Below are 24035 nucleotides of genomic sequence, written 5' to 3'. Positions count from 1 at the left end.
TCACAAGGTCAGGAGATCGAGACCATCCTGGCTAACACAGTGAAACTCCATCTCTACTAAAAATACAAAAAATTAGCTGGGCATGGAGGCGGGCGTCTGTAGTCCCAGCTACTTGGGAGGCTGAGGCAGGAGAATGGCATGAACCCGGGAGGCGGAGCTTGCAGTGAGCTGAGATCACACCACAGCACTCCAGCCTGGGTGACAGAGTGAGACTCCATCTCAAAAAAAAAAAAAAAAAAAAATATATATATACACGTGTATATATATATATATACGTGTATATATATATATACGTATATATATATGTATATATATATATATACGTATATATATATGTATATATATATATATACGTGTACATATATATATATATATATATATACACGTGTATATATATATTCTGTACTTCCTGAGGCCCGGCTGTCCAGCATTTCCTGGGTTCCTATCCCCCATCTCTCTACCTATTTTGATTGGGTTATTGAAAAGTATAAGTGGAGTTCTGTTCTTCAGAAACAAAATATCCTACATTAGAATGGAGAGGGAATTTTTACCAAAATAATACCTCAGTTGGTATCATTTGCAATGGAATCTGTCAGTGCCCTACCCATACCTCCGTGGCACTCGCCTCTACAAGTTAGATGTGATTATTAGAAGCATGAAAATGCGTGAGTTAATGTACCTGAAAGCAGCTGTCAAACAATGGTGATGGGGAGGTGGTAGATAAATACCCCAGCTTCCTCACCTCTTGGCTGGGATATCTCTGTAGCACATCCCACACTACCTCTTAGACTTCCCAGTGGATTGAGAATTGCTGCCTACATTAGTAACTGGCTGGATATTGCACCTTTTATTAGCTTCACTCCTCTACCAGTGATTCCTAGGATCAACTTCCAAATAAATTACTTGCTTTTAAGTTTTCCTTGCAGAGTCTCTTTTTTTTTGGCAGGGAGTTCTAAACAAAAGAGAATCTAGGATCCATATTTTTATGCTAAAAAAAATTTTGTCTTGAGTCACTGATCACTTTCATCTAAAGATAACAGAGATAGATTCTAAACAGAACAATATCCTGAAAAGACCAAGCATGTTCATCAGACAGAATATATTTTTTTCTCAAGAAAATCAATCATTAACTGAATCATCTTATTATACAAACACAATGGAACTTGTATGCACACATACTACGCCAAAGTACTTCTTCCTTTAAAATATGTAAAGAAGACAACTTAGATTAACTCTGGTAGCAGAGGTCAGAACTACCAACTGCCTCATAAATAAATATGCCCCCAAAACGTCTTTTTGGCCTGTGTTTATGTTTTAGGCAGAAGGATGTGACTTATGACATTTACCAAGCTCTATAAAGATGAGTCATTTTATAACATTTACACATATATTACATGGGCTCTCTTTTTACAATTTTAAACAGCTGCATATTGCTACAATTCAACCAAAGATTGTGCTAGTACTATATGCCATATGCCAAGTTGGCTGTACATTCGAAAGAGATACAGAAGGTAGGTCTCTTCCCTTCCTTTCTCTCACTATCTCTAGCAAGATGAAAACACTCCGCATATGTATTGGATTTGTTGGGATTTGGAGGAGACTAGAGGGTGGACAGGAAGGAAAATATTTAGAACTTAAATTCTTCTTGGTTTTGGATCTGGATTACACAATATTTCCTTTTCCTGAATAACATATACTAAGAGCACTGAGCATTTACCAATATGCTTCATTGGCCATTAAATTTGCACACAGAAAAAAAAGCAACTATGTCACAAGATGAGCATTCAGCCATAGCATCCACAATTGAGAACTAGGTGGGCAAAAATCAAGGAAGAAATCAAGAGAAACAAATGAATGTTGATTTACTGAGCATCTGCAATATGCAAAGCATCACCTTCAAGGAGCCAAAAGTGGTATAGAGATCAAAGATACCTAAACTAAGCCCGCAACAACCTTACATCTAAGTAGAGCAAATAGCACAAGGACCTAAATAACTATAAAACAAGGCAGAAAGGGACTGGAATCAGAGATACTGACCAAATGGTATGAAGATTCAAAGGAAGGAATGCTTGCCGCTCAGCAAGAGAGATAAGGAGAGCTTCAAGTCTAATGTGGTCTTCACAACTACAGGAAGAGTTACAGAAGGTTGGCTGGGCTCAACATCTTTTCACCAGCTGCTGCAACATATAGAAAATGAACTGGATCACTCTTGGTATGTAGATGTAGAAGTTAACCAGGAAATGTGTTGGATCCTGTTTGCATCTTCTTTAAACTCTTAAAATTGACCAACTGAACCACGATCTACGTTAAATCAAGTTCAGCTGAAGTATTACTAAACAATTAACTTCACTTAGCATTCCCATCATGGATAATACTGGACCAATTGATGACCTCAAAGATTAGACAGTTTTTTAAATTAATTAATTAATATTTATTTATTTATTTTTGAGACAGGGTCTCACTCTGTCACCCAGGCTGGAGTGCAGTGGCATGATCTTGGCTCACTCCAACCCCTGCCTCCTGGATTCAAGCAATTCTCGTGCCTCAGCCTACCAAGTAGTTGGGATTACAGGTGCATACCACCATGCCCAGCTCATTTTTTTGTATTTTTAGCAGAGACAAGGTTTCACCATGTTGGCCAGACTGGTCTTGAACTCCTGACCTCAGGTAATCCGCCCACCTCGGCCTCCCAAAGTACTGAGATTACAGGCATGAGCCACTGTGCCCAGCCTAGGCAGTTATTAAGTAGCCACTGCCCCTATAATGCCACTGGCTACCAAGTGAAGATAGAGTCTGTGCCCTTTAGGGACAAGAGCCCAAGGAAAAGATAACAGAACATAACCAGCTGCACACTAGAATCACATGATAGCACTTCAGGGAAAAGACCGATATGAAACAGAACTGGGAATTGTCCCACAAGGACAGCAAATATTAAACACCCCAGAATATTCTAGTGATGTCAAAAATGACCTTACAAAATGATCCGTGTCGTGATGGACAGAAAGGGAGCTGGCTGAGTGCTGGCTGTGGCCCTAGCTATTTGACTTTTCTTCCCCAGCTCATCTTTATCCCAGGAGATCCTACTCTGTGTCATGAGAATTCTCCCTCTCCACTTGGGCTGCAGACAAACCTTTGTGAGCTAAATTTTTCTGGGCTCTGTGAGTCATAATGTCTCTGATGTCCTCTGATTAATTTTGGTTGTTATCTATGGCCACAGAACTTGGACAAGGAAAGACTTCTAAACAGCAAACAAACAAAACTTGGGGGGCCACAGTAAGGCCCTTACAGAAAGTGAATTTAAAAGCCAGCTAAATGATTTCTCAAAGTAAAGGCCCTACCTTTCTTTATATAATGTTTGCAGACCTTTATGTTGTAAAGATATAAGCAGTTTTGAAGATTAAGATATAGGATGTAGATAGACATGAATGCACATATAGGATTTTTGTACATATGGGAAAGCTGGTTATTTCACTTTGAGGGAATAGCTTTAATTTAATTTGAAATTGTATTAAGTGGTGGGAATGTAAAATAGTATAGCCACTGTAGAAAACAGTTTGACAGTTTCTCAAGTAGTTAAACAGAGAATTATCGTATGACCCAGGATTTCCACTCCTAGGTATATACCCCAGGGGACTGAAAACATGTTCACACAAAAACGTGTAACAAGTGTTCATAGCAGCATTATTCATAATAGCCAGAAAGTAGGAACAACACAAATGACCATCGGCTGATGAAAAGATAAAGAAAATGTGATATATCCCTACAATGGGATACTATTCAGCCATAAGAAGGAATACAGTATTGATAAATGCTACCGCCTCGATGAGTCTTAAAAACATTATACTAAGTAAAAGAAGCTAGACACAAAAACCACAGGTTACATGATTCCAATCAGATGAAATGTCTGGAATAGGAAAATCCACAAACACCTAAAGGAGATAAGTCGTTGCCAGCAGCTGAGGAATGTGAGTAATCGGGGATGTTTTCTAACGGGCACAGGGTTTCTTTCTGGGCTGATAAAAATGCTCTGGAATTAGATAGTGGGATGGTTGCACAACTTTGTGGTTCTACTAAAATGCACAGGATTGTACGTGTTAAAGTGATGAATTTTATGGTGTACTACATTACATCTCAATTTTAAAATGTATGAAGTACCTTTATTTACCAAGCACTGTGTTATAGCCTGAAGAAACTACAAAAAAACCGTCCTGCCACTAAGGCACTTACTACCTGGTAGGGAGACATGCAAACAAACAGATATAAATAGCCAAGCATAGAGGTGCTTGGATGGGCATTTGTGTGGTACACAACAGAGCCCAAAAGAGGAGAGGTCTGGAGAGACTCCACAGGAAACTTTCACCTGAGCTGAATCTCCAGCTAAACTTAAAAAAAAAAAAAAAAAAAAGAATAATCCTTTGCTCTTCTCATGTAATATTAAACAGGGAGAGAGGAGAGCTAGGGTCTTAATCTAACACTACCCTCTAATTATACCATAGACCTTAGGAAAGTCATTTACTTCTCTGGACCTCAGTCTCTTATTTCCTATAAATATAAGGTGTTGGCCGGGCGCAGTGGCTCACACCTATAATCCCAGTGCTTTGGGAGGCTGAGGCGGGCAGGTCATTTGAGGTCAGGAGTTCAAGACCAGCTTTGGCCAACATGGTGAAACCCCATCTCTACTAAAAATACAAAAATATTAGCCAGGCATGGTGGTGCGTGCCTGTAATCCTAGCTACCCAGAAGGCTGAGGCACAGAGAATCGCTGGAACCTGGGAGGCAGAGGCTGCAGTGAGTCAAGATCATGCCAGTGTGCTCCAGCCTGGGTGACAGAGCAAGACTCTGTCAAAATAAATAAATAAATAAATAAATAAATAAATAAATAAAGGTGTTGATATCAAAGGTTTATTTCTACCTTTGAGAAATATCTACAATCCTCATGCATGCCATATGGTCTATCTAAAATCCTGACATACTTAAATCCTGATTCTGCAAAGGTTTTCTCTGGTGTATTCTGGGTGTGCTGCTTTCTGAGATTGAGAAAGGAATCTTCCTGCTGGCTACCTCTACACACCCTAACAAACAGCACACAGACTATGCTGCCTTCCTGTTGGCAGCCTTCATCTTCCACCCCAGGGACAGAATCACCCATCTGTTGACCACCTCTTCACCTTGTATTACGTTTTTACCGGTAGCCTTCGTCTTGTAGCCCATAGACAAATCAAGCCTGTGCTGGCCACCTGTCCACCCCAATGAGTAACACACAATCCGTATCCCCCCTCTTTTTTTTTTTTTTTTTTTTGAGACAAAGTCTCACTCTGTTGTCCAGGCTGGAGTGCAGTAGGTGCTATCTCGGCTCACCGCAACCTCTGCCTCCCAGGTTCAAGCAATTCTCCAGCTTCAGCCTCCCGAGTAGCTCGGACTACAGGTGCCTACCACCATGCCCGGCTAATTTTTGTATTTTTAGTAGAGACGGGGTTTCACTATGTTGGCCAGGCTGGTCTCAAACTCCTGACCTCGTGATTCACCCATCTCGGCCTCCCAAAGTGCTGGGATTACAGGGGTGAGCCACTGTGCCCAGCCTCCACACAATCCATATTCCCTTTCTGTTAGCAGCGTTGTCTTGTACCCACGGCCGTCACACGTCCATGGCTAATTTGCCAAGTTAACAGGAGTCCATCCATAATCATCAGCACTGGGTCACGCCCCAGAATGATTAGGATCAAAGGATGGGAAATCAGGGATTTCTTTGAAAGTAAGTCACTCTTAGTAAGATTCAAATTTGTTTAAAGCCTGGATTAAAACAATGTCAAACAATAAACTTAAACAGACTGCTTTACCCTCTGACTTTAAATAAGATTAGTTTTTAAGTACATTTAATTAAAATGAATGGGGCATTGCAGCACATTTAGTTACTCAAGGAAGTAATTTATATGGGAACATTTCATGTGAAAATAGTTACTTGCCCACATTCCTAGGAGTAAAAATAAAATAAAGAAACAAAACAAAAAGCAACCATCAATAAAACAAAAAAAGCTGGACCAAGTAGATTCAGCCAGTGGAACTAGGTGAAACATATCTTACTTATACCTTTTTCTTTCACTTTCAGATCATTGGGCTATTTTCCTTTACTCGTATTTTGGGTAAATTATATCTATTTTCCAGCTCAAATAGCAAATCCTACTTTCTCTTTCCCTTCAGTGATATTTCTTTCCTTTGAAAACTAATTGTATTTATCTAGACAATTATTCAACTTCTCACACATTTGGGTGAGAAGAAGGGGGGAAGTATTTATTGAGCTCCAACTAAATGCTAGCATTTCTAAAATATGTATTTTCTCTTAGGGCTCATAATACCGCTGCAATGTGGGTAGTATTATCCACATTTTATATACAAGAAAACGAAGGCTCGGATATATTAAGTAACTTGCCCAGGTCACAGAACTGCAAAGAGCAGAGCTGGACTTTGAACTTGGCAGCGAGGTCTGACCCCATAGCCCTGACTTTGCAACCAGTTTGCTTTGCAGCTTCTCCTGGCCTCAGCTACTTGAAGGCAGCGGGACAATTTAATGACGAATTGTATTCTTCGAACATAGTATTTGATTTCTGCGAACATTCACTCATTCATTTACTCATCACTCACAGCTTTTTTTCCATGCCAGGTACTATAATGGAATAAAAATAAGAGCACAGCTCTCTCCTTGCCTTCAGAAATGACCTCAGTGTATGAAAAGGGAGAAGCTTATAAACAGGCGACTCGAACAAAGATGTGCAGAGGATGCTATGAAAACACAGAGGAGGACGAGGCAAGAGGTAAGACCAGGCCTCCCCAGAGGAGGAAAAGCTTAACCTGCATCCTGCTGGGCCTCAGAGGAACCGGGGAGACGGTGCCAGGCAGCAGAATTGCACGTACAAAGAGGCCCAACGTGAAAGCGTCCTTCAAACATCTGTGACAAAGAAGACTGATGCGGGTGTTTGGGAGTTAAGAGTGGGACGCGATAGAAAGGCTTAACGGTCAAGAGCTTGAAACATATGATTCTGGGAAATATGATTAAACTAATGGAATGAGAAGCCTAGGGAATTGAACAGGGGTTATTGGTAACTATAAATAATAAAAAAAAATGCAAACTATCTAATGCTTTCCCAAATAGCTGAAACCTCAAATCCCTCTCCGTTCATGCCCTTGCAAGATGTAGAAGTAACTGGCCACCACCTATCATCTCCATCCTCAGGAGAACAAAAGTTAAAGACTGCTGTTTGCGGGGAACCATATCCCATCAACAAACTGGATGTGGCCCTGGGGACCCAGCATGCTGGAGGAACAGGAGGCCACAATGCAGTGCGTCTCCTTGCCAGCAGCAGACGCCTGTCACTACTTTGCCTCTCAAAGCAGCCTAGTCAAAGCCGTCAGTCAGGAGAGCGGGTCTGAGGGCAGGAACCACATGCTGGTTCTTCTTAACAACTTTCCCAGAATATATTTTTCATGGCTAGCTCAAACACTTCTCTCAAATGTAATAGAGGGCCTTCACACCTGAGTTTCAGGGTTTGCAGAGAATTAAAACCTTTTCCCTGACACAGCCTCTCAATGTCACCAGGAAGATGCTATAGAAAAGCTCCACAGCGTCTTGAAGAATATGCTGTCTTTTTGATAACAAAGCCATTTGTGGCCTCTGGCCTGCTATACCCAAGACGCTTCCCCAGCCCTCTGACGTACCGGTCTGGGGTTGCAGATTAGTGAACAGGGTAAGAAGGGCACACTAAAAGAAAAATATTATAGTGTTACATGTTCTGCTTAGTTTGCAAACAGGTTGGTATTGCTTTAAGAAACAATAATGTACCCAAGAGGTTCTCTCACTTACGTGACACTCTGAGTATCTGGGTCTTGGGAGACCATTCCGAGTGAAGACAACCCCTGGTGTGCTGCACCTAACAGAAAGGTCTCAGCAGGTGCCTGAATCAGACATGAACCACCTTTCTCTCTTCTGGGATATGAACTGCTTTTCCAGGGAGGGGACTGCCAAGTCTACTTTGGTCCCTGTTCTCCAGTCCAGAACATTCTGCTTTGGGATTTGGACTCAGCTGACAACATAATCACTGAATCCTCTCCAGATATCCTTGGGGCTTTTGATAATAGTGCCAGTCTCTTGTTTGTTTGTCAAGAAGGTAATTGCCCTAAATATGTTCTTCCACTTGTACAAGACCCAAAAGCTCCAAAGGACAGAAAGAAACACAGATTTAAAAAGTTCACTCTAATTTCCTACAGGAGGGTAAGGGAACATTCCTACAGACAGCTTGTATTTATGAGCTAGAGGAAGGAAATCTTTGCTAATTTTCCTGGCAACAGCGATTTACTTTATGCGAGTCTTCAAATTTGAGCTGCTGAAGTACGTAATTAGCAATATCATTTACAAACTTTAGGTGTGCCAGTGTTCAGCGTACCTCATGAATGACCCACTCTTATGCTCCTCAGGCTGAGGCAGAGTGACATCATGGTTGAGACCACACACCTGGGTGTCAGGCAGACCTGGGCCCAAATCTAGTACTTCTGTGACCTTTGGCAGGTCTCTTAACTGCATATGCCCCGGTTTCCTTCTCTGTAAAATGAAATAAAAGTAATTCCTGCTTTGTTGAGTTATTGAGAATATCAAACATGGAAAAATCATAAAACACTTGGCACAGGCGAGGTGTGGTGGCTTGCGCCTGTAATCTCAACACTTTGGGAAGCCAAAGCAGGACTGTTGGAGGTCAGGAGTTTGAAACCAGCCTGGGCAACAAAGTGAGACCCTGTCTCTAAAAAAAATCAAAGAATTAGCCAGGCATGGTAGCATGTGCCTGTGGTTCCAGCTACATGGGAGGCTGAGGCAAGAAGATCACTTGAGCTCAAGAGGTGAAGGCTGCAGTGAGCCCTCTTCTCACCACTGCACTCCAGCCTCAGAGACAGAGGGAGACCCTGTCTCAAAAACAAAACCAAACAAAAAAAGATACTGATCACAATGTTTGAGACACAGTAGGCCCTCAATGAATGACAGCCGTTCTTCAAGAACAGTACTACATCTACAGTCAGAAGCTGCAGAGGCTGTTTTGTAGGTTTACTGATCTATTTCACTGATACATGTTCACTGATATATTTTTGCAGAAGCTATTCTGTATATTCACTGATATATTTGTTTTGCCCACTTTTCCCATCTTCTTGCTAATTCATTGCTGTTGTTAAGTGGGGAAAACAATTTCTTCCCTTGCAACATCCAAGGGTTGTTTGGAGCATGACAAAGGACAGATATGCATGGAGACACTTGGAAAATCATGGAGTCCAGCACAACTCAAAGCAGGGATTGAGCACCAGACAACAACAGGAAGCTGCAGCATCTTGAGATCTTTCTGGCAGCTGCAGGAGGCCTTTGCCAAATATTCCCAAGCACCCTGCCAGGAGCTGCTCCTGAACGCTCTGGGGCTTCGTAGCACAGGAACACGCATGGCTGCAGGAGGGCGCACTTCCTCCAAGCACCTGTCCTAAACAGGATGCTCTGAGCACACAGTGGCTTCCTGGGAATCCCACGTCCTGTGCAGCATCTATAGTTCTGGGCCTCTATTGTTTCACAGCATGGAAGGCAAACAATAGAAATTATTTTTAACAATAATAAACAATTTTTCTTATTTTTTAATTCAGCCTCCATAGAGACTGTCAAAAATGACTAATGCTGACTATATTGCAACTCTATTATTATTACTGAAATTAACATTTAGTGGATGCTTTTGTGTGCCACTACACCAAACACTTTGATATGCACGTTCTCATTCTTTATTTTTATCTTTTTTTACAATTTTTAAAATTGAGATAGGGTCTTGCAAGTTTGCCCAGGCTGGTCTTGAACTCCTAGGCCCAAGTGATCCTCCTGCCTCAGCCTCTCAAGTAGCTGGTACTATAGGCCCACACCACCATGCCCAGCCAGGTTCTCATTTAGTCCTCATAATCAATACTACCCTTAGACACAGGCAAGCAGGGCCCCTGCCCTAACCCCATTCCTTCCTCAAAAATGTCTAAGTGCGCACTGGTACCTGGGATCGCTGGGGCCAGCAGTGCTGTCTGGATGGGGACTCTGAGCCTCCTCTTCACAGATCTCTCTAGTGATTCTCTGCATCTCTCCTATACTGTGCAAGGGGTTGGCCAGATGCCCCAAGGAGCCCCAGGAGTCATGCCAATGGGTTTCTTGGGGCCCTGGAGTTGGCTTTATTCTAGGGGACAAGCCTAGCAAGCAATCACTTTCTCAGGCTGGTGTGGCATTTCTTTTCCGTGATTGAAACAGATTGAGCTGTTGACACACTGCTTTGGGTGACTCAAATTGTTTATATAAACAGGAGCCCTAGAAAAAAAATTTGCCCAGGGCCCCATCTACTCTAGGGATAGGCCTGCTCAAAGCAATCATATAAGGTATGCATTCCCTGCCTACCTTAGGGACAGAGAAACGCACTTGGAATCACTAACTTCCCAAAGTAACACATTTAGTGAGTAGAAGAGCTGGGAGTCAAATTCTGGAATGTCCAACCTCAAAGCCACACTTAACTAATCTCCCAGATTTCCTTATCTGCCTCCACTAAGATATGGATATCCCAATGATGACTGCCTTTCCTGTATCCAGAATTCTCTCTGATACTGTTAATTCTCTTGTTCCCTCGTGAGGGAATCTGCTGATAAGTCATTATCCAGCATGCTTTCATTAAACTTCAGCTTACCTGGCTTCCCCTTGCCTTCCTGCCTTCTCCTCCCAACAGATCTTATCTCTTTCAAGAGCAACAGTGGCTCATTCCAAAAATATCTGATTTGAGTCTCTTTGAGTAGAAACATTCCATAGAAGCACCGAAGTCATTCAGAATAAAGTGTTAGCTCCAGCAGAAATCTACATGTTTCATTTTTATTCCTATTTGTGGAATAAAACATTTTTTCCTCAATAAAGGGATTCTAGGTATCCACTAATATGTGGATCTGATTTTTGAGGGAGGTGTCCTTTGCTGCAATAGGCATGCTCAGCTGGTTCTGAACAAAGTCTTCTTAGCAGAGCTTGTAAGGGGACAGGGCAGAAGGCATGGCTTCTCCATCCCTGCTCCCTGCTCCCCTAAAAAGGGATGTGCCTGGAATCACGAAGAGAAGACTGTTAAGAATAAGAGACAAGGAGCTGTCACCATCAGCAGCTGTTGAAGTCAGTGTCCTGTCTTGCCTGAGCACTGATCTGCTTGTCAGCCCTCTCTGTCCCAGCCAAAGCTCTGTATAGTCACAGTGAGATACTGCTTCACACCCACTAGGATGGCTAGAATAAACAAGTCAGATAAGGCCAGGTGCGGTGGCTCACGCCTATAATCCCAGCACTTTGGGAGGTGGAGACAGGAGGGTCACCTGAGGTCAAGAGTTCCAGACCAGCCTGGCCAACATGGTGAAACCCCATCTCTACTAAAAGTACAAAATTAGCCAGGTGTGGTGGCACGTGCCTGTAATCCAAACTACTTGGGAGACTGAGGCAGGAGAATCATTTGAACTCATGAGGCAGAGGTTGCAGTGAGCCGAGATCAGGCTATTGCACTCCAGCCTGGGCAACAAAGCAAAACTCCGTCTCAAAAAAAAAAAAAAAAAGGCAGATAATAGCAAGTGTTAGCAAGGATGTGGAGAAACTGGGACCTTAATATGCTGCTGGTGGGAATGTAAAATGGAGTAACTGCTTTGTAAAATGATCTAGAAGTCCTTCAGAAGGTTAGACATAGAGTTATTATATGACCCAGAAATTCCACTCCTAGGTATACACTGAAGAGCCCTGAACATATATATCCACATAAAAACCTGTATATGAAGATTCTTTTGATGTGTTCATACACATGTGTGTGAAGTGTGCCACCCTCGAACCTTGTTATGACATTGGCACATTACCCATCTGACATGAAAAAAGAAAAAAAATACCTTGTATATGGATATGCATAGAGGCATTATTCATAAGAGCCAAAAGTTGGAAACATCCCAAATGTCCATCAGCTGGTGTAAGCAGAAACAAATTGTGGAATTTCCATATGGTGAAACAGTATTTGGCCATAACAAGGAATAAAGTACTGACACGTGCTACAACATGGGTGAACCCTGAAAACATGCTAAGTGAAAGAAGCCATAAACGAAAGATCACATATTATAAATTCCATTCACATGAAATATCCAGAATAGGGAAATCTAAGAGGCAGAAAGTAGATTTTGATTTCTTAAGGCTGAGAGATAGGGGTGAAGAGGTTGGGGTGGGGAGGCAATAGCTAAAGGGTACAGGGTTTCTTTTTGAGGCAATGAAAATATATATGTAACATATCAGTTGCATACTAAAACACACTGAACTGTAGACTTTAAATGGATGAATTTTACAGCATATGAATTATAACTCAATAAAGCTGTTGAAAGCTGATTGCAACAAAACAGAACATCTGAACTCCCTTGCTTCAGCTAAACTGAATCCAATTCAACTCTGGCTGTCCAAGAATGCTGAGGAATACATTATGCTTCCTGGTTCATTTGACTTAACTTCATACATTCGTAGGGACCATAGTTAATCGCTTTCTGCTTCCTGTACCAATTCTAGTGCTGACTTTGACAAGGTGTGAGCAGTTGGGTAGGTATCATCTTCATTAACAAAGGCACCATGATAACTTCAAAGTCTGAAAACTCCTAAGTGCAATAACTCTATCCTCAGAGTGGGCCTTCTCCGCCTCTTTCCCAGGCAGAGGGATGAGTGACACGTTTTAATGAACTTCACTGAAAAGAAGCCTCAACAAGTTCTCTCAATATTAAAACGCTTTCTTTTTATTTTATTTTATTTTTTTAGAACATTTCACAAGACGAGCCCTCCCTATACAGTGACACAACTTGGACCTCAACTTTACTTATCTTTTGCTAGCCTCCATCTCCCCCCTTGAATATTTCCTTTCCATTCATCCTTTGTCATATGAAATAATAGCATCTACAGATAGAGATCTTTCTTTTCCATCATACTTCCTATTACTGACAATTACTCATACCAAGTTCGGAAAGAGATACGTTTGTTACTGAAGATCATAAAATCCTGGACAAAAATATCCTCGGAATTTAGCTCCATAGCTATACTTATGTTACATTCTCCATCTCTCCCACTCTCACCCCCATTAATTATATATTAAGGATAGTGTTTCCTTTGAGAACACATTACAGAAGAATGATGTGGATAGTACTCTCTTAATTACGCCAATCACAAAACACAAAACCATGTCCAGAGAGGGTTATTTTACTTACCAAAAGGATCAACGCTGTTACATACATGCCCACGTGGGCAGTAGTCCTCGGGACAGAGATACAGCAAATGAGTGATAGTGGCACGCCTATGAGCGGCGAAGGAGGTCCCAGAGACCCTCCGGTCCTCAACAATCAGTCTCTTTCTGTTCGAGCCCCTGGCACTGGTTCTCTCAGATGAGGTGACTTTGCTTTTCTCAGAGCTGCACAATTTCCCCAGACACTTTAGACCAAGGAAGGCAGGCATCTTGGCATGGATTTCCAAGAAATGAGAAATGGGCAGCGGGGGCCCAAGGAGCGGTGCTGCCCCACAATTCTCTCCGTTCCCCTGGCTCCTTACTGTCTCCTTTTCTCACTGCCCAGCAAAGAAGATTAAGGGAGATGTATTTAAGTGATTACCCTCAAGAGCTTAGGGCGCCATATTCTCAGTCAGATGACTAGGTATAAAAACAGCCACTACCAGGAACTCGAGACTGTCAGTCTCAGACATGAATGCATATTTGAAAATCAGATTAATATCCAGAATAAGAGAAAGAATATAGCTGCCATATCTAAAAGAATTCTCCTGCAAATAGTCCTAGAATATTCAGTATCATCTGGTAAGAGTATTGAGAATAGGGCTAGGGATATATACACATATTTTATATAATCTAAAAATGTCTATCAGAAAAATCCCAGAGTAATAATTCCAAGTTTTCCAGTATTTCAGATCTCACAGGTGGAGGTGGGGGAGGCTCGATAAAGATCCTCAGCTTCAATTCGTGACAAATCCAGCTCTCAGCCATAGTAAACAATCATTTCCTTTCCATTTTCTAGAAGGGGACCCCTCCCCTCAGTGCCAGGAAAATCCTTCTGCCTCATTCCATTAAGCTAATGTTTACTGTCTTAATGTTTCATGGGTTTTCTGTGATGGCAGAATCATATGATGGAGACAGAATTAACATGTGGGTAGCTTCAGCTTTACACAAAGTTACAAGCTAGAAGGACCTTCATGGAATTAGTATATTGATATAAAAAGGACAACCCCAGTAATTATCATTTACTCTTTAACATCCACACAGTAAGATGCAGTACAATATGTGACCATCTACAACCACACAAAAGTCACAAGTCAAAATGAATAAACTCACACTCCTTCTCCTGTCATTGGGCTATTATGCTCTAATATAAATTCCTTTTAATTAAAACCCTAGAATAGAAATATAGAGCTGAAAAGGTCATCAAAGGTAATCTAGTCCAGTAGTTCCCAAATATTGCTGTGCGTAAGAACCATCTGCAGGTGCGGTTGCTCATGTCTGTAATCCTAGCACTTTGGGAGGCTGAGGTGGGAGGATTGCTTGAGGCCACTTCGAGACCAGCCCTGGCAACATAGCAAGACTCTGTCGCTACAGAAAAAAAAAAAAAAAATTACAACATTGGCCAAGTGTGGTGTCATGCATCTGTAGTCCCAGCTACTCGGGAGGCTGAGGCAGGAGGATTGGTTGAGCCCAGGAGTTTGAGGTTACAGTGAGCTACAGTTGTGCCACTGTACTCCTAGGTGACCGGGTAAGACTGTCTCAAAACAAAAAATCTGTAGAACTTTTGAAAAATACAAAATATATATATATGGGATTCTTGCACATAGAGGTCATGAACTTACATTTCTTTTCATTTTTTATACTTTAAGTTCTAGGGTACATGTGCACAATGTGCAGGTTTGTTATGTATATATACATGTACCATGTTGGTGTGCTGCACCCATTAACTCGTCATTTACATTTCTAAACGTTCTCCCAGACTAGTGCCAGCACTCAGGAAGCACTGATCTATGCCAGCCTTTAAGATGAGGAAGGTAAGTCTCAGAGAAGATGTGACTTTCTCAGGACAATGCAGAAAGCCTAGGGTGGAGCCAGGTCTTCTGACTCCCATGCTATGACTCTTCCTATCCAATAGTCAGGTCCTTCCACAAAGGCCCCAGGCAGATGAAGCAGAGAAAGGAAATTCTTGCTTCTTTTGTTACTAGTTCCTAATCTATTGGCAACACAATTCAAGAACCTGAGAATTCCAATTTGCTAGAATTATTCTATGCCAATGGGAAGCACTGTGGGAATGGAAGAAACAGATGCTGCCTAGAGGCACTCAGACTGAGGTGGACTTGGGGAAAGTGGGAACATGGGACTTCTACCACTACCGAAGTCACACCTCAAAATTTCTGCTCCAAAATTCTGGCAATTAAGCCCAACACCAACCTCCGAAGTCTTCCTCTAAAAACAGTTTACAAAGCAGGTCAAACAATCTGTATGTGTTCTTTTCCCTGCTTGCCTATTTTGAAGAACCTTCAGATATACAATGTAAGATGTTCTATCAATGTTTCTCAAAACGGGGGTAAGGGATAAAAGACTACATATTAGGTGCAGTGTACACTGCTCGGGTGATGGGTGCACCAAAATCTCAGAAATCACCACTAAGAACTTATCCATGTCATCAAACATCACCTGTTCCCTCCAAAACTATTGAAATTAAAAAAAAAGAAAAGACAGCCAAATCATGAGTGAACTCCCATTCACAATTGCTTCAAAGAGAATAAAATACCTAGGAATCCAACTTACAAGGGATGTGAAGGACCTCTTCAAGGAGAACTACAAACCACTGCTCAATGAAATAGAAGAGGATACAAACAAATGGAAGAACATTCCATGCTCATGGGTTGGAAGAATCAATATTGTGAAAATGGCCATACTGCCCAAAGTAATTTATAGATTCAATGCCATCCCCATCAAGCTACCAATGACTTTCTTCACAGAATTGGAAAAAACTACTTTAAAGTTCATATGGAACCAAAAAAGAGCCCGCATTGCCAAGTCAATCCTAAGCCAAAAGAACAAAGCTGGAGGCATCACGCTACCTGACTTCAAACTATACTACAAGGCTACAGTAACCAAAACAGCATGGTACTGGTACCACAACAGAGACATAGATCAATGGAACAGAACAGAGCCCTCAGAAATAATGCCGCATATCTACAACTATCTGATCTTTGACAAACCTGACAAAAACAAGCAATGGGGAAAGGATTCCGTATTTAATAAATGGTGCTGGGAAAACTGGCTAGCCATATGTAGAAAGCTGAAATTGGATCCCTTCCTTACACCTTATACAAAAATTAATTCAAGATGGATTAAAGACTTACATGTTAGACCTAAAACCATAAAAACCCTAGAAGAAAGCCTAGGCAATACCATTCAGGACACAGGCGTGGGCAAGGACTTCATGTCTAAAACACCAAAAGCAATGGCAACAAAAGCCAAAATTGACAAATGGGATCTAATTAAACTAAAGAGCTTCTGCACAGCAAAAGAAACTACCATCAGAGTGAACAGGCAACCTACAGAATGGGAGAAAATTTTTGCAACCTACTCATCTGACAAAGGGCTAATATCCAGAATCTACAATGAACTCAAACAAATTTACAAGAAAAAAACAACCCCATCAGAAAGTGGGCAAAGGACATGAACAGGCATTTCTCAAAAGAAGACATTTATGCAGCCAAAAAACACATGAAAAAATGCTCATCATCACTGGCCATCAGAGAAATGCAAATCAAAACCACAATGAGATACCATCTCACACCAGTTAGAATGGCCATCATTAAAAAGTGAGGAAATAACAGGTGCTGGAGAGGATGTGGAGAAATAGGAACACTTTTACACTGTTGGTGGGACTGTAAACTAGTTCAACCATTGTGGAAGTCAGTGTGGCGATTCCTCAGGGATCTAGAACTAGAAATACCATTTGATCCAGCCATCCCATTACTGGGTATATACCCAAAGGACTATAAATCATGCTGCTATGAAGACACATGCACACGTATGTTTGTTGCGGCACTATTCACAATAGCAAAGAGTTGGAATCAACCCAAATGTCCAACAACGATAGACTGGATTAAGAAAATGTGGCACATATACACCATGGAATACTATGCAGCCATAAAAAATGATGAGTTCGTGTCCTTTGTAGGGACATGGATGAAACTGGAAAACATCATTCTCAGTAAACTATCGCAAGGACAAAAAACCAAACACCGCATGTTCTCACTCATAGGTGGGAGTTGAACAATGAGAACTCATGGACACAAGAAGGGGAACATCACACTCCGGGGACTGTGGTGGGTTGGGGGGAGGGGGGAGGGACAGCATTAGGAGATATACCTAATGCTAAATGACGAGTTAATGGGTGCAGCACACCAACATGGCACATGGATACATATGTAACAAACCTGCACATTGTGCACATGTACCCTAAAACCTAAAGTATAATAATAAAAAATAATAATAATAAATAAATAAATAAAAAAGAATAAAAAGGGCTTAGTTTAATCTCCAAAAAAAAAAAAAAAGATAAGAAAAGATATACAACTGGAAAAAAAACAAAGTGGCATTCATCCATCAAAAAAAACCATATTTCCCACAATGTGATTTCTGGGCCAATTTGTTTAAGATGGAGATCCCCGAGGGCCACCTCAGCCCTACCAGGTTCTTCTAAAGTGTTTTCTAATAAACACTGTAGTGTGGGAACCCCTGCCTTTCACTGTTCATTCTTTCTTGCTGGGTTTCCTAGAGCTCTGCTCTTTGCAAACTGAGAACCTGAGCAGCTACTTGCTTATATGTGCTTACATGGTCTTTTTGTGAAATATAGATGATTTATATAGAGGAACATGATACAGCCACTTTGAAGGCAGGCTCTGGAACACAGTAACAATGCACAAACATAGACTTTGGACAGAAAACAGACTATTTCCTTCAAACCCAGCATCTTCCTGACCTGGAAAAAAGGTAACTCTTCCATAACAAAGCTGTTCAGCTTTCTTGGTCCCTAAACTCGTCAAGCATTGCCCACAAAAACTATTTCCACTGCATTAACTCTACCTCAGTGCTTAGCCATTGTAGCTGCAGAGCATACACAGAACACTCCTAAATTTTTTTTTACAAGTTTACAGATTCATATATTTAGTTCAAGATGCAACTGTCTTCTAAGAGCCTGCGAAAAGGAAAAGAAAATAAATTCTTATTCAATAACAGAATTATATGTAAGAATTTTGATACTTTTTTAGGTCAAGATGCAAAGTAAACTACATATGGATCATAAGACGGCTAATGAGAAAAACAAATGGTTGCTTGCATTTAAAGACAACCGAACTACATATAAACGTGAGGGGGCTGACTCCATTCTCAGGCAGTGGAGAGGGATGAGAGTTCAGATGCTGGCAGCAGTGACTGCAGACACCTGTGAACTAAGTTCCACTCCCCAAGTGCTCAGAGCTTTTCACTTACCCTCCTCCACATGGCTCCGGTTAAACACCTCACAGAGACCAAGCCTCCAGTCTTAAAAATAGACTTGCAGTGGTATCTGCCTGAGAGCAACCTCTTCACCCAGGAAAGCACAGTTGGGGAAGACCCTAAAGAAGCACCAGTGGATTCAGGTCTTTCATTGCTGCCTTCTGCCACAGCCCACGTAAAACTACAGTCACAGTAATCACAAAGGAGTGCAGTGGGTTTTGTGACCGTTTCTGTGGTTCTATGATATGATATGACAATGCACCACATTACAAAGCTAATAATAATTACAAATGTTGAACTTCTGCCCAAGATTTTGCTGGCCTGTGTATCTTATCAGATAGAAAATTCCTAATCTTTCTAGAAGCAGTTCCACTGTACCTACTCAAGCTCTTCTTTGATAAACTATGAAAATGAACCATCAGTGGGAAAATTCACCAAGGGGCACTGAGGACACCCAGCCTTTGCATGCTGTAGGAGCTCAATAAACACCTGACGTGATGAGCCCCAGCCCAAAGCCAGGCGTTTGGGGGCTACACAGTGCTTGGCGAACAGATGCCTCAATTACTGCTCTTTCTTCATCAGTCACGGTGATTCTCCACAAATGAACACGGACTTTATTCTATATAGTGATTTAAGTCTTTTTTCTCAGACAAGTGTCCCCTCCCTGCTTAAATCATCTGCTAGGATCTACTTGCTTCTCACTAAAGAATAAAATTTTCTCAGACAGCAAATTGCCACCTTACAATGTGAATATTTATGGAATTTAGTTTGCCAAGGAAAGGGTCTGCAGTTAGCCTGTGGCCTCGTCAGTGATAATGGGGTTACTTTTCATTTTTGTTGTTGTTTCTTAATCAAAATGAACGAACAAAAAGAGCTCAGCATGCCTTCCAAAAACACCTGCAGTTGCTCACAAGTCAGAATGATCTTTGCTGCTAAACAGAACAGATTAACTGGGAAGGCTGTGAAAAGGGGGTGCAATTGGACTTCCAGACAGTGATGACTCGGCCCATTCGAGGTTCTCCTGCTCAGCAGTGGCTATCCCTGTTCCCTGCTCCCCGCAAGTCCTAAAGTTCAGTCCTTCTGCATGGTCAGCCCTGGGCATCTTCTCTGCAAAGCCCAATTTTTAAAGGGTCTTACCCATCCCTCCAAAGCAGGCTGTGATTTTCTGAGCATACTGGCATAGGCTCCGGTCTGGGCAGGTCTCCTCTGGAAGGCCTGCTTCCTCCATCCCTCTGCATGCAGCTGCTTCTCTTCCCGTAATGCCACTTGCCCAAGACCCGCTCAAAATGGAACAAGCAGCCAAACACCCTCTTCCATATCTTCTCCATTAATAATTCAGATACTACATAAAATCTGCTGAGCATTCAGGATTAAGAGCACCACGGCACTCTGAGGACTGAAGCATAATTAGTTTAACAGGCATCAAGTGTCTCAAATTACTCTCTGACAATACTCTGCATAGGCAACGTTCCCAAAGAGGAATGAAAGGCAGGCTTGGAATGCCTTCAAGGAAGCAGCCACAGATGAAGATCAGCTCAGAGTGGGGTCACAGGCACCCCCTGAGCTCAAACTCCATATGTTAGACAAGACTCTCCCATGAATCTTCTCCGTAGAATCAGAGCACTAAGTTGCTGCCCACACATCACAATCCACCAGGCTGCAGTCTTTGTCAGCGGTCAAACCTTCTCTATGCCCTCAACATATCTCTTCATCCTTCCCCTGCTTCTTTTGCTTTTCCTGAAATTCCTCAACCTCCTTCCCATTGGAACTTTCTGAAAATCCACCTGTGCTTAAAAATGCAGCTCAAACATTACCTCCTCCATACGGGCTTCCAGAATCACTCTGGCTAGAATCAGTTTCTTCCTATGTTGTCCCCAGATAGCAGCTCTCCCATGGTATTTGTAATCCTGCCTTGCAATAAGGTTATCTATAGACTGTCTTATTTCTCTTGCCAGCTGCTAAGCTGCTGAAGTGCAGGAGCCTTGCCTTTGTCACCCTGTTTCCTTTACATGAGGCTCTGTACATACTTGGTGCTCAATGCCTTGTAAATAACATTTGGTAATTCTCTATAAGTCACTGTGAAATGAGTAGCCAATAGTTGAAAAGGCAGATATCAAAGACAAAACACACTCTGGCCATTATTAACGCTCTGCTAGGAGAGGAAAATGTACACATTCTATACCATGGTGTCTAAGAACTTCTATACCACATATGTAGCTGCAAGATATAATTATCATCCTCCTGGTTACAGCATAGCTAAGTGCCACTGAACTGGAAGGCACTAAGTGGCAGGCACATGCCCGAGAGGCCCTGGCCAGCTGTGGACATAGGAAGCTGTCCCAGTGGTTGGTAATTAGGAGACAGGCTGTCCTTGCTGGTGGGATAAATAGCTGAGTGTAGAACCAGAAACCCCAGCATCAGCATTTCTCTGCACCTCCCCTGACGGAGGTGCTGACCTTGGAGCAGGTGCACAGTGCCTGCCTGCTCCAGGTTCCCCACCATGGCTCTCCCAGGAGGAAAAATGCAGAGGGAAGCATTTCTAATGGCACCGTTTGAAGTATTTATAATTCGTCTCTCTCAACACTGAAAAGCTCTGACTCACTCTGGCAAACCTCATGTTCACTGTCAATTTACTAGGAAATCTCCAATACCCCAGATAATCTATTTTCTGACTATGCTATTATCAGGGCTTCTCGCTCACTGGCTTCCTTTTTTGAGATCTTTCACATGTGGACTTCAGCTTTAGCTTCACAGAACTCCTGTAGTTTATGATCACAAGAAATATGTAAGCTAGATAAGGAATAGAACAGGAGACTGGTTTAAAATCAGTGCCAGGCCCTTCTCTATCCTTTGAGACTGTGAGCTAACTAAAACATTCATTAAGTGCCTACAACAGGATGGGCCAGGTGTCAGCAGTCTTAATGATGAATAACGTAGGGGCCCACAAAGAGCACACACATTAGCAGGAAACCAGGCGTGGGTGTGCCTAACTACAGTGCAACTTGGTAAATACCATGCCAGTGTATCGTTACAGCAGTAAGAGTTTGGGGGTTTGGCTTAGAGTTTGGGGATATGGTTAATGATCTCTTTTAATTTTCTGTCTTTTAAATTTTTTTTAATGTTTCTCTCTTTTTAAAAAAATTTTATTCATTTTTTTTTTTTTGAGACGGAATCTCGCTCTGTCACCCAGGCTGGAGTGCAGTGGTGTGATCTTGGCTCACTGCAACCTCTGCCTCCTGGGTTCAAGCAATTCTCCTGCCTCAGCCTCCCAAGTGGCTGGGATTACAGGTGTGTGCCACTATGCCTGGCTAATTTTTGTATCTTTAGTAGAGACAGGGTTTCACCATGTTGGCCAGGCTGGTCTCGAACTCCTGGCCTCAGGTGATCTGCCCGCTTCAGCCTCCCAAAGTGTTGGGATTACAGGTGTGAGCCACAGCCTAATGTTTCTTTCATAATAAAAGAAAATGTTCCACACTTTAGGAGGCCGAGGCGGGCGGATCACGAGGTCAGGAGATCGAGACCATCCTGGCTAACATGGTGAAACCCCGTCTCTACTAAAAATACAAAAAATTAGCCGGGTGTGGTGGCGGGCACCTGTAGTCCCAGCTACTCAGGAGGCTGAGGCAGGAGAATGGCGTGAACCCGGGAGGCAGAGCTTGCAGTGAGCTGAGATAGCGCCACTGCACTCCAGCCTCGGCGAAAGAGCAAGACTCTGTCTCAAAAAAAAAAATGTTCCAGAACAGAGATGTGGTGTATGTTTCACACTTTACATGAACAACTTTATGTATTTCTATTGCATTCCCAATGATGACACGCACACACACAAGGCTTTCAGTCCACAAGGGGTGTGTCAAATGTGCTCCCTTGCATTCCCTCCATGCTGCACTCTGATTTTTTGAAAGAGCATGAGAGGGAAAGATTAAGTCACCCTGGTGCTGCTAGGATTGTGAAGATACTGCTGTTCCATCTGGGCCTTGAAGACAAACTAACTAAGGGAATAAGGAGGTTAGGGGAGGGCAGAAAAGAACATTCCAAACAGAGGATGCTCCAGAAAAAAGCTTCACTCAGATCACACAAGTTGATGGGAAGGAGGTCAAAGGACATGGAGAAGCTCTTAGAAAGAAAAACCTATCCTTCCACATATAAACAATTCTATTTAGAGAGATAACATGGCGTGACCTTTGAGAAGGCACAAAGCAAGCCTTTAAAAGCATACTCAATTGTCATTCTTTCTTTAGAGTACCAGAATTCTGGGAAAACTGTTGGCATGGATCCACAAATACATTTCACACTGATTCAATATTAACAGCCTCTCTCAGCACTTGTTTTTTCCAAGTACTTAAAACCACAAATTTGTTAATCATAGCAGAAGTCCTGTGAGATGGAGCCCCCACATCTCAGACTGAGAAACTGAGACCCAGGAGGGTACTGCTTTTCTCTGCATTAAATCCACAGTCAAAATTAGATGTTTGAAAAGAACCTAAGCTTCCCAAAAGGGAATCCAAGGCCTTAATAGGAATAAAAGATGCCTTTGGCTATTTTGGAGTTCACAGTTATAGAAGGTTTTAGAATACAGTCTTTTAAATGTGGCTACAGAGAGACAATACCTTTTCTAACAATGGAGAACTTTCTGCTGTCTTCCCACAGTGTGGGCAAATCAGGTGACCTTTTTCCTGAATCCTTTATCTAGAAAGGACAATGTATTGGACACAAAATTGGCAGTCTCTGATATGAAAATGCTTTTGGGCAGAATCATTGTCCAGGCATCACTGAATCTATTGGCTGCCAAGACAGGGTGTGCAATACCTACAACATAATTTTCTGCAGTGTGGAGAGAAAATTCTGGATTTCATATATATATTCTTATTCTTTAAGACTTTACCTATATGTTTAAAAGTGTAGATAATGGTCATATAGCACAAGTTTATTATTTACCAATAAATAATATACATATATATTATGCATTGTTTTTCTTTTTTACTGCTAGGGATGCAAAATCAATAGAGTTTGGAGATCAGGGATTATTCTACCAAAATAAATCACAAAGAAACTAATCAGAACTCAACCAGAGGTAAGTACTAAATTTTTACTCAACAATAGATGAAACTAAAGTTAAAAGTAAAAAACAAACAACAACATGGTCAGTAAATCTGTAGGCTCTGGGAGTAAGAATACCTAGCTCAAATCTTGGTTTTGCTACTTGCTGCTGAGCAACCTCAGGTGGGTTCTTATTGAAGCTTGGTTACTTCATCTGTAAAACAGATATAAGAATATCTCCCTCGTGTATATACCAAATAGTTCCTGATATCCTTGATAGTTCCTGGTACATAGAAAGGGCTCCATAAATGTTAATCCAGAAGTTGCAAATTAAAATAGGACTGAAAGTAGAATTTTTTTTAATGGAGGCAGTAGATTGGTCCTGAGATAACTGTGAATGGT

General features: G+C 41.8%; 1 protein-coding gene and 1 pseudogene across 6 annotated transcripts in view; one reads left to right on the top strand and one right to left on the bottom strand.

Moving 5' to 3' along the window:
* ABLIM1 (actin binding LIM protein 1) overlaps window positions 1-24035 on the bottom strand; it is a 254296-nt gene that overhangs the window by 213828 nt on the left and 16433 nt on the right. For 2 of the 6 annotated variants that reach the window (XM_055248310.2, XM_055248319.2), the window contains exon 1: window positions 13285-13543. The exons of the other annotated variants lie outside the window; for them this stretch is intronic. In XM_055248310.2, coding sequence (XP_055104285.2) covers window positions 13285-13528 — 244 coding nt within the window. In that variant the 5' untranslated portion in view covers window positions 13529-13543. Of the gene's footprint in view, window positions 1-13284; window positions 13544-24035 lie in introns of those variants that run through there. 6 annotated transcript variants of the gene reach the window in all.
* LOC129478196 (uncharacterized) lies at window positions 11810-11920 on the top strand (annotated as a pseudogene).

The sequence above is a fragment of the Symphalangus syndactylus genome, chromosome 2, assembly GCF_028878055.3.
Source record: "Symphalangus syndactylus isolate Jambi chromosome 2, NHGRI_mSymSyn1-v2.1_pri, whole genome shotgun sequence".
In the NCBI taxonomy this organism is placed as follows: Eukaryota; Metazoa; Chordata; class Mammalia; order Primates; family Hylobatidae; genus Symphalangus; species Symphalangus syndactylus.
The sequence above is the reverse complement of the archived record's forward strand: the minus strand, read 5'-3'. Positions and strand labels throughout refer to the sequence as shown.